This window comes from Nannospalax galili, unplaced genomic scaffold, assembly GCF_000622305.1.
Source record: "Nannospalax galili isolate Female #2095 unplaced genomic scaffold, S.galili_v1.0 scaffold461, whole genome shotgun sequence".
NCBI classification, from domain to species: Eukaryota; Metazoa; Chordata; class Mammalia; order Rodentia; family Spalacidae; genus Nannospalax; species Nannospalax galili.
Window position 1 is genome coordinate 4742367 of NW_008349975.1, and position 18056 is coordinate 4760422.

Below are 18056 nucleotides of genomic sequence, written 5' to 3' on the forward strand. Positions count from 1 at the left end.
AGGGCCAGAGAGAAAAACCTCCTTTCAAGGTATTGGTCACTTCAAGGTAGTTCAAGAGACTCCAAAAATAAGGAAGGTTTTTGTCACATCTCTTGATTACCTCCCAGAATTTGAAAGAAAGACCCTGCTGCTGAAGACAAGGTATACTTTGGACACGGGACTTGGGGTAATGGTGCTAGAACTAATCTGGAAGCCTCCTCCCTAAAGACCAGTTCTCATAGTTCTAGAGGATACTATGCAAGCTGCTAAGGGAGAAAATCAATAAGCAGTTCATGCCAGCTGTAAAACCAAATAACCACGAGGACTGGCACAGCAAACTATCTCTATTGATGCAGTAGTGGCACTCTTATGTAAGGGGTAATCAACAGCCACCTAATTGGGCTTAAAGAATTCTCAATGGGAGGGAACTCATGGGTGGCACTGTAAATACAGCCAGATACACATGGCTGGAGAGGTCATAGATCCTAGAGAAAATCCTATCTTTATCATCTCTCTATACAAAGAAAATTTCTTACTGTATGCTAAATATGGATCCTTATATTTACAGACAAGTATATCATACACCAGTCATCAAAGAAGCTTCTTTTTGCAACACATAGAGGCTATTACAGAGTTACACAACTGGTCACCTACGGAGAATATATGTCTGAGAGATGCCCAGCCCTAAGTGACACATTTACAGTAGAACCCTCTACACCTACGTCTCCTGGAACATAGAAAAACAAGAGATAGAGAGAATAATAACACATGAACTCTCATTAGTGAAGCTTCCTCATACAACAGAGTATGATGCACAAAGAAGGTCACAACTGGCCAAGTTTTGCAGAATAAGAGACTCCAGGTTGTGTGTCCCTGAATAGGACTGCTATATTAAACCTCACCCACCCACGGCTCAGGTACCATTATACATGAGGGGGCAGAAAGATTGTAAGAGCCAGGGTTGGTTCATGAACATAAGGTAACAGAGGCTTTCAGGCCTCTGGGAACTTGCTTATGTGAACTTGCAATAGTGGTGACAGGATGCACAAGATCCGTGAACCAGATCAAAACCTAGAATTGAACTGGGGAAATGTGCAACCTTAGCCAAGTAACTATGGGCAACTGATTAATGTAGGGTTAGTGAGAGGTGATCTTTAAGGGAGTGACACTAGATAGGCTGACTACACACCTGTGGATGAACTTGCACAGAGCTACATATGGGTACAAATGCTTGACTGGATGAGCTTTAACATAAATGACAGAATGCATTAAATCCAGCAAGGGGTGGGAGTATTGGAGGGGTACAGATGGAGGGAGGGGGACTAAATTTGATTAAGACCTATTATATGAAATGCACAAAAACTCAACAAAATATACATTAAAAACAAGAAGTAACAAGAAATAACTTACCAGTACTAGGTGACAAGTCAGCTAGGAATTAGTTTCTTCATACTGAATACCATGACTTCAAATAATATGGTTTCAGCTAATGAAATTTCCAATTAATGCTTTGACTTATAGAAACAAATTGAATCAGAACCAACAGACTAATGACATAGCACACAGCACATGATCAAATCTATGAGAAAAAGCAACATATTTGTGCCCTGAGATATTTCACAGCTATTGCCAAAACCTCCCACAGATATTTTGTACAAGGAGATTAAAGCAATAGGGACAGAGGAATATGAAGTACAATAATCACCCTTTTCTCTCCCTCACCTCCCCCTAATAGGCCTGGATTTAAGAGAAATTTTCATTATAGTATAAGATCATGCTAAGTCTAAGGAATTATGGAAAATAGGATATTATTACTCCAGTTATGGTGGGTTGCTCTCTGCTTTTATTCTTTTAGCATTTTGTATATCAAAATGAACAACTTAGATGTATTGAGGCTAAAGTTTAATTCTAGTGTTAATATTTTCATTTATTAAAGTGTGTGTCCTTAAAAAACTGTTTTAGTTTATGATGACCCAGTCAGTCTTGTTGAAATATATCTTACTTTGATACTTATAACTTAGTACACTGGGATGGAAAGTTTTTCAATTTCATTGAATTAAAAAAAATCAAATACTCCATGGCCTATGTAATCAGGTTTATTACTTGCTTAAATCTAAGTCCCTGTCCATATGCCCCATAAAAATGAGTCACATTTATATGTACATGAAAGTTCTTAATATGTAAAATGCTTCACACCTTTGAATCTTATTAAATTTTTTTCCTTAGATTTTATTTTCTAAACAGTAGAAAATAATAAGCAAACTACTTGCTAACCAAACTAAGAAATGTTGTAAAGTGACAGAAACGTAAAGGCTACTCTTGCTGTTTTCAAAGTGTATACACTTCAGTCATAGGTACTTAAAAGTCCCTTGCTTACTTTAACTGATAATCAAACTGTAAAATAAGCTTTAAAATCTAAGGGCTTGATATCTTTCAAATAAGATTTTATTTTGTTCATAATTACAGTCACAAATATAATGGACTTTAATAAAACAAATACAAATAGATAAAACCCTGAAGAACAGGAACCATCCAACTTGATATGCTGATGGTTTAGCTGTGGCAAGTGCAGAATTCTCATGGTAGACAGCATTGCTGGTAAGCTTCAATGACTCAATGGGCTGGGGGTTATGAAGAATTTCTACTGTTATTTGACAAAAATATGTATTTAGGCAAAGGACAAATAAATAAGAACTTGTTCTAGAAAAGAATAATATTTGAGAGAAAACTGTTCCTAAACATGCTCTAAATAAAAAGAAAAAAAGTTTTCCTCCAACCACCAACTAGAAATTCAATTGTGGTTAGCACTACTAGGTGTATTATAATCAAATTTTGAATTAAATGGAAATTACATAATTTTAAATTGTTACCTCAAGGATCTAGCTTTGAGAGCATGTTGTTTTGTTTCACAAGCTAAAGACTTATAGTGTTTTATTGTCTGTTATCCTTTGTCTTCTGAATACCAGAAAAAATAAACACGCACAAGTTTTGGCTGCTAAACATGACCCAGGAGTATTCTAACACACTTAAACACACTGCTGAATAAACATGAGCTCAGCTCCAAAACACCATGTGATCTACATACACAAGAGATAAACTCAATTTCCTGAAACAGTTTCCCTCTGTCATCATAAATTCTAGATATATCTAAAACAAGTCTTTATACTACCTGTATACATTATACAGTTATATACACCTGTATTGATGGATACTATATATACAGCAAACATTTAAAGTCATAAGTCATTATTTATGATAATATTTTAAAATCAAATCCACCCTCAAAGAAAAGTATCATCTAAGAATCCAAAATGAAAATGTATAATTAAAAATTGAAATACAATAGCCTGATTTTCCAAAATTTAAGTTTAAATTCAAATAGAGAAAAATCTCAATATAAACTATAAAGTATTTTATAAGAAAAAAATATATATTATAAGAAGTAGTATAAACAATGAATAATTCCTAGCAGGGATAGAAATGGCTAGTCTATAACTAGCGAAAGTAATTTGGGGCAAGGGAGATGGCCCAGCAGCAAGTAAAAGCCCAATGAACAGTTAGATTTCCTGCAGGCACACACACACACACACACACAGCCTGATTTGGTGGCATGCATCTGCAATTCCAGCACTCCTACAGTGAGAACAGAGGTGGAGAAAAGAACTATTCTGCAGATCACAGGTCTGTAATCCTGGAGTATTCTGCACAATAGAAACAAGTAAAATGTCCTGCCTCAGCAAGGTGGAAGGCAAGAACTGACTCCTGAAAGCTGTACTCTGACTTCCATACCGCATCACGCCACATGCACACACACACACACACACACACACACACACACACACACACACACACTTTTAAAAGTGATTTGAAGACTACCTAAAATATTTAATTGCAAAATAGTATAGTAGATTTTCATGTGAAATTAAAACTAAACACTATTACAAAGAAGATTCTGTGATATGTGTCAGATATTTTGATTTTAAATGGTTTCTACATCTTGAACACTCAGGGCACATTGTCCATTGGGACACTTTGCTCCATTGCAAAGTCACACAATATGCTCTAAATCAGGAGTATTTTTAGGCTTCATAGGGGACCATAATCCTAGAGTTATTGAATATTTTTCCTTACTGCATTAGGTAGGAAAAGACTACCTAAAGTCATTGGAAAAGCACAGGACACAGAAAGTTGTTAAGGAAAATTAATTAAAATGATAGTAGCTTAGGGTCAGAGAGACAGAAACTTCTGTAAGACTGAACATAAATATATACAGAAAACAGTGCTTCGGTGTTGTTCTGGTAAAATGCAGTTTAAGAAACAGGTGAACCATTAATTTGGAATGATATCCATAGTCACTCATAATAAAATCCATGTTTAAGAAATCTTGATGGCCTTTTATTGAAGAACAAAAGGTTTTTCATGTATGTTTCCTTAAATGGAACTCAATTACAGAAGAATGGAAATTGCCTGCCTGGAATTTTACTGAGTTGACTATGAAGACCTACATCTGTTTCAATCACTAAACAAATATTTGATATTTATGTGCAATACACAGTGCATTGGTAAAATGCATAGCTCTTTTCAATATCCCAGATTTAACTTCAGTGTGTGCAGATTTTAGTTGATAAGATATTTCACTTTTTGCATTTAAATTAGAACACACTGATTTGCTTCAGTTACAGTTTTCTTACACTCTGTCAATTCTAGATTGAGGAACTATCAAACCCCACAGGTAATACAGCTATTAGCTGACGTATATCAGACTTTGCACAAAATTCACAGATATTAACTGTAACAATTAGTATCCAGAGTACCCTCAATTTTAATAAAAATGCCATACAAAGCCAAAACTGAATTTTGGACATAACCAAGAAAAGGAAGCTTAAAGATTTTTTTCAAGCACCCTCGTGTGATCAGCTCTCTGCCAACTCTGCCAAAGTATTTCAGATACTCAAATTATAGGAGCAGAGATTTATTTTACTCATGGTTGTTAAAGGTTTTAGTCCATAATCACTTGGCTCTTGTTCTGGCCTGTGATGAAGCATAACACAAGGTGGGGAGTGTATAGTGCTTAATCATGGAGGCCTGGAAGATGGGGTGGAAGATGGGGGTGGTGGTTGGGGTTGGAGGGAAAAACATTTCAATATATCTTTCAAGGGCATGACCAAAAATAATTTCTTTTCATTAGGCCCCAGTTGCTAAAGGTTTCAACACTTCCAAGTAGCACCCAGCATAGGCTGATAAACAGCCCTTTAACAAAGAAAGGAATGATGGAAGGAAAGAGCGAAAGAAGCAAAAAAGCAAGTGGGAGACGGCAGGAGGGAAACATAGAGGACCAAATTCTCAGTCATTTTAGTGTGATGTGGGACAGTCACAAAAACATCTCCAACTTTAATATTTTTAAACATTTTATTTATGTGTATGTGTGTATTGCCTGTGTGTAGGTAAGTGCACCCGTGTCATGCTATGCCCGTGGAGGACAGAAAAGGATGTCAGACTCCCTGGACCTGGACAGTTGTTAGCTGCCATGTGCGTGCTGGTATTTGAACCCAGATCTTCTGCAAGAGCAACCTGTGTTCTTAACCACTGTGCCATCTCTCCAGCCCCCAACCTTAAGATTTTTACATAACTTAAACTGTCAAATGGCCACAGAACCAATAAGTCATTCTGATTTAAAATTTTTGTCTCTAGTTCATTGTCAAGTTTTACCATGTCTCAGTAACATGATGGTCTTCCACTCAAGTAGATATGGCACACTTTTCTAAAACAGAATAGGCCTCTAACACAGCAGGTGTTGTTACAACCAATATTCGGGCAAAAAAATATTACATTAATATCTATGATATCATTATTGGCTTATTTGTATTTAAAACAGCTTCAAATTCACCTGTTTTAAGTGTGATCATGTCTTGAGAATAATTTTGGCCTAAAAATCTTGTTTGGCATGGACAAACACCAAAATTAAAAGAAGATCAGAAGACTTGAAGAGAGCAAAGAGTGAATCACTATCATCTCAAAACTAGAATTTGGCTTTGAGACAAAAGGATTAGTTTGTTTTTTGGGGATGTCATTAATGTCATGACCCATAAGCAAGCATGAATCTAAGTAAGTGTTCTATTTTTCAAAACATAAACTTGGAAGAGGACTTTAAAAGACTAAACTAACTAAATACACACAACAGACACAAAGAGAAAGAATTAGAAGTATTCCATTTAGGCAATGATACTGTAGTAAAATAAACCATAGCGGTTTACAACAGACACACATCTGGTATTTGATACTAACTGGCTACTTCCAAGGAACTTTCAGAGTGAGTGGAAACAGTAATGCATTTTACAGATTATAGGAATTCAATCATGGGATACAAGGCAGCTGTGTGGTCACTCAAGACATTTTCTTTAAAGTTTCAATCGGCTTTAATTTGTCATTTTTATCTACTCTGTTTTGGCTGGGAAGAACTTTGGAGTTCAGGACTGACCTGATTTGAGTACAAAGAAAGAAATGTACAAAGGAACTATTCTTGGTGAGATGTAGACCAGGCTGCTACCAATACATCTTTCTGAGTAAGGTAATGATGCTTGCCATTTCAGAAAAAGATCTAATCATTTTCACACTACGTGTTTGAGGAGAGAGAAAGGAATCAGCTTCTCACCTTCTCTGTCAGTTCCTGGGATTGAAATGTGCTGTTTCTCTCTACATGACACCCACTCATACACAATTTGGTTTGGTTTGGTTTGGTTTGGTTTGGTTTTTGTTTTCACAATGTTTTCATTTTTTCTAGCATTACTAGACCCTCAACTTTCTGTAATACTAAATTTCACAATTTCCTTAATATGGAAGAGAATATTAAATGAGCGATGTTATTTTAATCCTGCTTCTTTCCAAATTAAAAAGTAGCAATAAATAAAAGTATATTGTCATTCAAAAATTAGTAGGTGAGTGAAAATGACTGTGAAGAAAAATATTTTATATAAAAATTGTAACTGAATGCTATATAATTTCCACATAAATATTTATTTATATCCTGATAAGAAATTCTTAAAAAAGGAATTCTAATCTTGAAATTAAAATACAAAATTATTTTTACAAAGATCATCCAGTATGTACATGTACATAGGATAATGCATTATTATGTGTGTATGCTGTATTCACTCACATATTTTAAAGTGTCTTCTGTGTTACAGATTAAGTGAGGAAAAAAAAGTTTTTTAGAAATATATCTGGTTAGAAGTTCCTAAAATACTTCAATGATCTTCTGTACTGAGTTCCTAAAAATGTGATACTTTTCAAATGATACTTGGCAAAACATTTGTTGTCTACTCTTTAGGAGGTGAAGACTGTGCATGCCCTTCTTTTAATTCCTTCTTCCTGGCTATTCACAAGACTCAGTGCCCAGTGCCATGCACTATCAGACACATGACAGTCATGCAGTTCATTGTATTGACCAAACAGAACCATCAAACAAAAACAGCTAAGTCTTTTGAGGCATTTAGAGTATCCAAGCAAACCAGACTTCCCCTCAGAAGTACTTATTACATAATTAATTTCAATGACAACAGAGAGGGAGGTCAAACACCATGCTAGTTGTAATTCAGGAAGACGCCCAAAGGAGAAATATAATCACACATTTCTAAACAAATTTACAGATTTGTAACTTTTGAACATAACTTTCTACCATCAAGTTATATTTTCTTGATATTCTTTATACTTTTTCAGTGAAAATACATTTTCTTTATATTTTCTTCAAAGAAAATGCATTTTAATATTTCAGATACTATGCAATGGTCTTATTTTAGATTTGCAACATATATATGTATATATATAAATGAAAAAAATTAATTTTTGTTGAGATGTTTACACTCTGAAATACCAATATTAACATATTTTGCTAATGAACATTTTTGGAATTTTTGTTATTGTCCCTAAGACAGGGTCTCGCCAAGCAGACCACACTGGCCTTAGACTTGTCTGTTTCCTCCCTGTCTCACACTCATCAGTGGACAGATTTCATTAGTACACATATTAAATTTCAAAGTGTTTAATCTTTGAGTGTATACCGGATGAGTTCATACCAAATTATACGGCATTATATAATTCCTGCATTAAGCAAAGTACTTTTACCTAATAAATCTAAATAAGAAGCACTTTAGGTGATGCATACTCTATTATGTAGGTTTCTTGATCTGGTGCTCTATGGTCAGGCACAAATACAGGCCCTCATGTATGTTACAAGCAGTACATGTGTAACTCTGGTATTCTGAATGATTAAACACTCCATTATATACAGCCTCTTATTATGTTTTAGAAGTTAGAATTGTTGATAAACTTAAAATACATGTGATAAATTGGTTTCTGAAAGAGATAAAAAATCAGTTATTTCATCTGCCTAGGAAATATTGTATGCTATAATTCTTTCCTACGCATACACCCTAACTATTATATTATAGAATGCTAAGTATATGCCAACCATAATCCTAATCCATCAATCTACCTATTCTCTTTAATGCTCAATATAACCTTATGACATAGTGAGACAGTTTATTTTACTGGTAAAGAAACTAACTTGTGCTGTCATACAGTGGGTAAGAGGTACTGGTAGGGTGTGAATGTGGGTAGCCAGCATAGGAATACAGGAAGTTTTCCAGACTCTTCTCCATGCTCTAAATCTCTAACAGTTTTATTACTGGACGCTACATAAACTAAAAGAGGGGGAATGTCAATGATGAGTTCTAAATACTGTCCTTGGAAATGTAAAGCCAGGGCCAGAGGTGCTGCATCCAGCAGCAAAGCAAACTTTGATTCAGCCCCTACCACTTAAGACCACAATCATTATTATTACATGAAAGGAAAATGTTCATTTGGAAACCAAAATTTATTGTAAAATAAATACCAAAATAATGTCTAATGAAAATCTTGACCACTGTGGAAGACACAAACTCCATCTTTCTGAACAACTTGAAAATCTTCAAATCCTCTCAACATGTACAAACAAAAAAAGTAGCAACCCTACACAGCAAAAACTCCACCATTTAAATGTTTCCATGTTGTATTTGTACAAAGTTGAACATCTGAACATTTCCTCTTTCAATATGATCATTTTCTACTAAGAGTCTTTTCAGTTTGAATACATTTCTCTACTTTCAAAATCGTTTTATGATATCACCTACTATATATTTATTTAGTTCACTCTCGTTTCAGATATTAAATTTAGCAGGAATACTTAAACAGGTTTTTTTAAAAATTTAAATCTATTTTATTTTTAATTTATACATATGAGTGTTCAGTTTGCATGTATGTAAGTGCACCCCATGCATGCAATGCCCAAGGAAGCCAGAAAGACTGTAGATCCCTTGGAACTGGCCTTACAGATAGTTGTTAGCTGCTTCTGAGAACTAAACCCAGGTCCTCTGAAGAGAAGCCAGTTATTTTAATTGCTGAGACATTTCTCCAGCCCCTCTAACAGGTTTTTCTTAAAAAAGGAATTTCTAAAACCCTTCCGGAATGTTTCTTTCTCTCACTTTTGTTTTTAATTGCTAGATGACATACAATACATGTGGAAAATCTAATCCCGCATAATTTTATTTTTCTTTAGAAATTTACTTCAATGAGTTATCTGAAAATACTTATCCAAGCAAGAAAGCATAGAGAGCACATAGTTGCCAATTTAAAGAATTATTATGGAGCGAAGAAGAGAAGAAGAAAAGAGAGGGGGAAGGAGATGGAGAGGGAGAACGATGAAATCTAGGCATGAGCAGTACTTGAACTGCTTGTTTTCTTAGGAATGCAAACTATATAGCACAGTTGTTTGTTATTAATATATTTTATACATGCACACAAGGAATAGTAAGTACATACATTGCATTTTGGTCACCAACATTGCATCAGAAATCAGAAGCATTCAGGTGAGTTCAAATTGTACCTATGGGGTTTATAAAATGAGAAAGGCAACCAGTGTCAGACACTTTAAATAACCCTCTTGTTCAAATTGCCTCTGAGAAGTGTTGTCCAGTTTCCACTGAGTTTCCTTTGCACAAATTAAGCTTAAAACCTCATGTTTTGCACACCATGTTGAACTCTGGTGGCTCCTTTTGAATTCAACCCAAATTCTGTCTTCTCATATTTTCCCCTTTCTTTTCCTTAAAGCTTTTAATTCTATTAGAGGCCACCCCCCATTGCTCCCAACCCCAAGAACATTCTTATTTCTATACTTTGCTGTAACTTTTCAATAACCAAGATAGTCCCCTTTTGTCCACATTTCACATTTATCTCATACCACCCCCACTTCTCCCAGTTCTATGCACACAACCCTCAAAGTCTACCCAACCATTAGTGTAAATCATGAAGTCTCACATCAACCTCTTAAGAGTTTTCTGCATTTACAGTCAAATTCACTTGTGGCATTTTAATAAGTTGATGTAGTGTCTCTCAAAAATTATAATAAGGCTGTTACAGAAAGAATTGCTCCATATTTTATGTATGACTTACTGGATGGTAAAATACTTCTTAGAAGTGAAGCTACCACTAATGGGAATTTATCAAAAATTCCCCTGAATTCAGGAAGATCTAAATATGAAAATTTGAATGAGGAAGGATATGATCTTGGTATGAATGTGCAAAGCAGTGTGTTAACGTACTTTATGTACTGCCTCCCTCTTGGAGTCCTCCATCCCTTTCCCTGCTTCCTCTAGAAGGTTCCTGAGGCAGTACAGCAACTGAGTAGAGACTTTAGAAGGGAACACCTCTAGAATCTATTATCTTCCTCTACATCATTAGAACTGTATAAATTTCAGATTCCAGAACTTCTCAGGAAACCCAGTGTATTTAATACTCACAACTTCTCCTCAAAAATCAGGATCTATGTGATAGCTAGTAAAATATATTCCCACTTCTCCAATAATATTTGAGACAACTAAACATTAGATTCCAATAAATAATTACAAATAACTATGTCAGTGCATACTAGAGTCATACTACAAAATAATTTATGAAAATGAATTTTAAGTATTTAAAGTTTCAGAAAGAATCTTGGACACCTTGTAATACATAATCCTGGTGCTTACTAGCCACTGTTAATATAAGGAACCAGTTATAATTAATCAGAAAAGAGTATTTTAAGATACATACTACCAGGGGCTTGAAAGATGGCTCAGCCTTTACACTGGCTACTCTTGCAGAGGATCCAGGTACAGTTCCCAGTACCCACATGGTGGCTAGTAACAGTCTATAACTACAGTTCCAGGGTATACGATTCCCTCCTTTGGCATCCACGGGCACTGCATACATGGATGTACTTACATACATGTAGGAAAAACACTCATACACTTAAGAAAATAAAAATAAATACACAAAAAACCTTTTTAAAGATACATTAGGGTAAAATGCTTGACCGGATGGGACTTAACATGTATGGAAAAATACATAAGGCCTGGTGGGGGGAGGTGGGATATGTAGGCATGGATGGGGGGGTCTTAATTTTATTAAGAGCTGTTGTATAAAATGTATAAAACCTTAATAAAAATATTTTAAAAGATGCGTACTCTCATGAATGCCCAATAAATCAAACTAGTTTAACACAATTCTTCTTTCTAAACTACAAACTCTTAAAGAAATAATAAATCAAAAATAAGAACCACCTGAACATTTACATTGAAGAAGAAACAGTTAAAAACCTACTGTATTTATGGCAAATATTAGAATTACGCTATAAATCAAACTTGATAGCATCCCTTGCTGTTCAATGTTTTTTGCTGCACTCATTTTTGTAACTTGAAAACTCAGTGATACCTTAATTCACAATTTACGTAAAAATGAACTTATAAATAAATGAATAGTATCTCTAGAATGCATGTCTGCCAATGAGTAATTCAAGTGGTGAAAGGCAATAAGATACATGCCCAGAGGTTGGGGGAGGCATGAGCCTCTTGCCACCCAGCATTTACTCTTCCTGAATTCTTGGAGTAGTGAAGGATAATTTGGCATAGATTTAGTCACCATCTTTGACTGAAGTTACACTACATACTTCAGAAAAATCTATGTAGGAACTGTCAGGGATTCTTGCTAGGGCCCTGTTAAGCAGTTGTTCTTTCAATATTTTATGTAAGTCCAGGCATTTACACACCAAGAATGGTAGCAAATGATTGCACTCCTATCACTCAGGAGGCAGAAAAAGGCTGTTCAGTGAGAGAATACACAGTCATCCTGGGATGCATAGAATTCCAGGCCAGCCTGGCCTACATGAACCGTTTTTCAAATGAACAAATAAATGAATAAAAATTAAAGATTAGGGCATTTGTGGACCATTTTTAGTCAAAGGGGATGGGTAAAGGTGGGAAGAAAGTTCTTGCTCATTTCATAAATAAACGTAGCTTGTTGGCTCTTGTGGCAGAGTAATATGTTTCTCTCTGCCTTTCTGCACACTGCTCCCATGGAAGAGGAAAGTATAGAAACTCTGAAAGGGTCTTTCATAAACCTAAATAAACAAACCATTACTGCATTTTCCTAATATGCAAAATCTTTACAGTTTTATAAAAGAAAAAAAAAAAGCAAACAACAACAGCAAAAAAAAAAATCTATTTTGGGGGCTGGGGAGATGATTCAGTTCATGAAGTCCTTGTTGCACAAGCATGAGGACCTCAGTTTGATCCTCAACACCCACATAAAATACCAGTCATGGCAGAGTCCACCTGTAACCCAAGGGACGGGTACATGACATGGAAACAGGCAGATCCATGGAGTTCACTGGGCTGCCTGCCTAGCAAAATCGATGAGTATGAACTCCAGGTTCAACGTGAGACTGTCGTCCCCCCAAATTTAGGAATGGGTACACACAGGCACCTGTACCTGCACACCTATAAGAACAAATATATACACCACTTCCTCCAATACCTCAGTTCCACACACGAAGGACTCTTCTTTTTCTTGATTAAGTCATTTGTCCTTTAGGTTCATTGCCATTAATGAAACTGTAGTGGAGATGAAGTGAAAAGTGCAATGGTATCGGGTTATAAGATGCAGAACCTATGTGGATCGTCCAAATCATTGTTGTTGATCCTTATTCTAAATATTCAGAATAATGATTGGTACTCAGATATGAGCCTGAAGCTGCTAAGCAAACTGGAGTTGCGGGAAGCCCTCATTCTCCTAACTCCAGCTCCCGTGTACCCAAACGCCCTGATAGAGTTGAGTCAAATTTCTACTTTATAACTAAGATATGAACAGGGCAGTTCAAGAGCCCAGAATTAGAAGCAAGCAAAAAAACTTCCTAAATCTACCTAAATCTTCCTAGGAAAATCTTAAGTGATTTATGGAAAAATACAGTCACCATCCACTACTCATCTTCTATGAAATACCTAGTCATAGAAGTGAAAACAATCTTGCCCTATACTGAGTCCAGGGTTAATTTCTCACATTCCCTCAACTCCCAGATTAGTCACCAGATTGATAGGTCCTTCCTTTCTAACATCTCCTTCATCTATTTCCACTGACAATCCTCTGCTGGGGCTGTGCATCAGTTTCCATCTAACCTATTTCTTTTTCTTCTTAACTAGACCCCCGAGTAAAAGTCTTTCTGACCTCAATCCAATCCTATGATTGATTTCAATAATCTGCTTGCTATTTGCTTAGATCATAAATAATTCTTCCTCTACAACCCACAGTATTAAGTTAAAACTCTTTAAACTGGCTGGTGACACAGTCATTGTATTTATGAGAATTCACTGTTACCTATAAAACTCCTCAACTCTGAACTATTCTGTTTCCCTTTTGATCTTTCCATCCTACCCAAGAGGTTCTGGTTTTGATGAATTCATCTGCTGAAAATGTGGATCCAAGTTCCAGTGGAAGTTCTGCTCTCAGATCAAGGCTTCCAGGTCCAAGAACATATTGATGAGTCTCTTCCCCGGCTTCAGAAGGTACACAGTGTTTTAATACCAATTCCCTAATAATAGATAATAAATTCCCTAAGAATTTTGTTCATAAGCTATTACTTTTCACAACCTGAATGGAAAACTCCTTGAAAAAAATGAAAATGGCATGTCTTTCAAAATGACTCCTGTCTGATAGGTTACTTTGTAAACTCAAAACCAATAAAGTCAATCATTAGTACACACCGTCTAATGCTTTTATTGTATATAAAAATGACTTGGGATATTCCTAGACCAACACCCTTAGATTTGCTTGGTCTCAGGATAGAAAAGAGAGACAAAGACCTCTAAGGAATTCTGATGCAGTTGGCACACATATGATACCATGAAGAAAACCACCACTGATTACACTGAAACCATAAATAACAAAATAAAACACTAAGAATAATATAAAATAGATCAAGAAAATCTGGTCTATTATAAATTACAATACATAAGAACTTAGTGCAGCACATTACTTTAAGAATAAAAGAAGAGGTCATGAAATTAAAATGGAGACTTAGGGGACCTTAAAGGAGATTAAGGGGGAAAATAGAGGATGGATATGATCAAAATACATTGTATACATGCATAAAATTCTCAAAGAATAAAAAAAATTGTATTTTTAAGTTTCATAACTACACTTTATATGTGAAATATCTTCCTTTTCATTTAGTTTCTGCATAAACCAATGACTTTTAAAATCAAATTCCTGAATTCCAACTCACCAGAGCAAACTCTAACTAAATTCATATGGCAAATAAGTAGAAGTAATAATCCGTTGCTTTTTCTGAGGTTGTAGTTTTAATTTGATGTCAAATTTTTAATGTTTCTTTTTATGTCCACCATATCATGTTAATTTTATTTTTACATGCCTTATTTTTCTGATACTTACTTGCTTGAATTAACATCCTTCAAAAAACATTTTAGGTCTTTTCATTTAAATCATCTAGCCATCAATATATAGAAAAGACAACCTACTAAACTCACCTTCAACTATTATGTATGGCTTTAGAGGCCATGTGAAGGATTAAATCTCTAGCCTAGGTTCATAGTTTATTAACTTTTTTATATTTGTAAATTTTAAAACTCTACATAGATATTAATTACCAAAACTCTGTACCTATTGATATTATATATAATTAGCACCTTCTATTTATCTTGGAAATATCTTTTCAGGGTTTATGTTGTTAATAGAAGAATAACCATTGGTTTCTCTCCAGTTCTCCAATATCTAAATCTAAAGGAGTTCCTTGTATAGGCCACTAAGGAGAGACATGGAGTCTTTAATGTTGTGGTCAGTTGTGTGCAAGTTTCATAGCAGGTACATTGCAGTTACACTGGAGGCATTAATTGCACAGATTATGAAGGTCCTGCTCACCCACTAGAGAACAGTTTAGTATAGCAAAAAAATACTGTCTATGATTTAAAACAGCTTGTTTCCTCATACTGGTTAAAAAAAAAAAGCACATATAGAATACCAATTCTTTTTGAACAAATAGAATATAAAAGATAGTTAAACATGTAGCGGCATCTACAAGATAAAAGTACTGATTTTCAGAAAAAATGAGAAATTGATTACATCGTCAATGAAAACAGTCTTGAAAACTTAAATTAAATAATCTTTTAAAAACCTGTAATTCTCTACCTATATGGAACACCAGTGTTTTCTCTCTCTCTCTCTCTCTCTCTCTCTCTCTCTCTCTCTCTCTCTCTCGGGTACAGTCATTCAAGACTGACCCAGTGGTGACTGACTCGTATAATAAGCCATTGGCTTATCAGGAAATGCTTCTGTTTTTACTTAAGGCTTCACTCTTTCCTACTGTAAAGCAAAGGTAGTTATCAGAGGCTATGGAGGTATCCCTTGACTAAGCCAGTCTTAAATTAGTTTGACTTTGCAGAAACAGAAGAGGCTAGGTATGTGCAAAATTCAGAGGCTCAAATTACAGGAAGTTTTAGTGGCCCAATACCATATTTTTGTGTCATTTAAAGTCGGGATATTGTCATCACTAATTAAAGCAATGTATTTGTGAAAGAAATTACAATTCTCATAAAGCAGCTTAATGTGTATCATTTTTATTCACTTTTGTTTCTTTGATCCCTCTACTGAACTATAAATTCTGATATTTTTCCTTAAGTTCTGCACAAAGATAATCTCATTAGTCTTAAAGTATGTCTTAGACTATACCTGAGGAAGTAATTTGATTTCTACGTGTTGAGTATATTTCCATCAATAAAGTCAATTGAAAGTTGAGAGTAACAAGCTCCTAACCCTCCCCCACTTGCAGTCAGCTGCATTAAACCACTGCATTCAAGTTTCAATCAAGGGTGGTATAAGAACTGGGGTGATGTGCTTCACAGAGCGACTAACATAAAACTTTTTCAGAAGTTCAACTTTATCAAGTCTATACTCTTAAAGCAAATATTATAAATGTATTCTTTACAAAGTCCCCGTGAGTAGACATTAACAAGACAGATAACTCCTTTTGAGAATCAAAATTCCTTCAAAATAATTTAGTATTTTAGGTAAATAATTCTTTATTTTAAAACTAAATAAAATAAAAAAGTCACTTTAATTTTTTAGTACCTCATAACTAGAGTTTATAATCACAGCACTGATAAAGTTGAAAAAAGTTTCGCTAAGTTATTTGATCTACAATACTCCAACCGCCAGCTACATCTAAAATGTGACCGACTTCAAGTTAACTCTGAAATCTTAAACCCTCAAACCTAGTTACTACATTCCCTTGCACTTTTTCTAAAACAGCGCACAGAGCCTGGAGCTCGGCTCTGAACACTCCATGGACCAGCCAGGGGGAGAAAGGAGCATTTCCAACCAGAATGAAATTCTTTCCAGAGCAGCGCCCCCAGGGCAAAGGGGCAAGCTCCCCTTGGCACCAACAGAGGCCACTCTGAAAGAGGTTTCCTCGACCTACTAGACACGTCTCTGGGCCCTTCCCTCCTGTAGCTTCAGAAAGAGAGAAAGCGGGGGGGGGGGGGGAGAGAGAGAGAGAGAGAGAGAGAGAGAGAGAGAGAGAGAGAGAGAGAGAGAGAGAGAAACTTTCCAACTTTCCGCTAAGGAAGCTTGCACAGAGCTGTAACTTTGGATCCAAAGGTTAAGTAAATAAGCGCACAGCCTCTTCTGCAGGTTCTCCATACAATCCAGAAAAGTCGAGCCCACGGGGCAGATCCGCCGCGGATGGCAACCCAGCCCGGCGCACCGGCACCTACCTTGACCTCGCCCCCGTCTAGCTCGGAGTCCGAGAAGCCCAGTCCCGACTCGAAGTTGGCGGCGGCGGTGGGCGCGTCGCGCGGACCCGGGATCAGCGCAGCGGCGAGCAGAGAACACGCCAGAGACAAGAAACCCAGCAAGTGCATGGTGGAAGGACCGGGAGTGGGGAGGCAGTCCGCGGGCGGGGCAGCTGGGCGCGAGGCTCAGGTCCCCTGCTGGTCCCTGTCCCGCGGCTTCCTCCGGGGACCACCCTAGGCGAGCCGAGGGCGGCGGGAGCGGATCCGCGGCTCAGCGGCTCCCGACTTTTGCAAGCTGCTCTCGCCGGGGAGAGCCGACGGGTGTCAGGTAGGAGGCTCACAGGAAACCGGACATCCGAGCTCCCCTCGGTGGCAGCCCGCGAGGTGAAGCCAGGGCGCGGGAGGGCGGCCCAGCAGATCGCGTTTTTGTTTTGGTGTTTTGCAAAGAAGGGGGGTAAAGCCCAGACACCCCGCAATGTTCAACTCGTCCGGCGGAGCCAGCCGAACCCTCGTCCCCCTCCTCCCTCCCCTTGCCCAAAGTGAAAGAGCTGGGCCTCGGGAGCCGCGGGAAAGGCGGTGGCGGCGGAGCCGGGGGCGGGAGGAGGGCGGCGGGGCGCCTGGCGGCGGCGAGGCCCGCGAGCTCCGCGGCGATCGAGCCTCCTGCACGCGGGGCGAGAGGTGGTGGTGGCGGCGGCGGCGGCGGCGGGCGCAGGGGCAGGGCATGACTGATGCGCCCTCTGCCTGCGCTTATGTGAGAGAAAGCCGCCGAGGGAGGGAGCGTGCTGAGCCCGGCCTGCCCTCCCCTCTCACTTTCCCTCGGAAGCTCGCTCCCTTCTGCGCCCCGCTTCCCTCCTGCCCCACCTCCCTCCTCGCGCGTCCCCCTTCTCTCTCCATCCCTCCCATAACCTGCTGGGAGTGGTGCAAGTT

At 37.4% G+C, this 18056-nt stretch overlaps 1 protein-coding gene across 1 annotated transcript in view; it reads right to left on the bottom strand.

Annotated features, from left to right (window-relative positions):
- The window catches only part of Vegfc (vascular endothelial growth factor C), a 115456-nt gene extending 97626 nt beyond the window's left edge, over positions 1-17830 (bottom strand). The window contains exon 1 of the mRNA XM_008847154.3: positions 17112-17830. Coding sequence (XP_008845376.1) covers positions 17112-17258 — 147 coding nt within the window. The 5' untranslated portion in view covers positions 17259-17830. The remainder of the gene's footprint in view (positions 1-17111) is intronic.
- Positions 17831-18056: the final 226 nt, after the last annotated feature.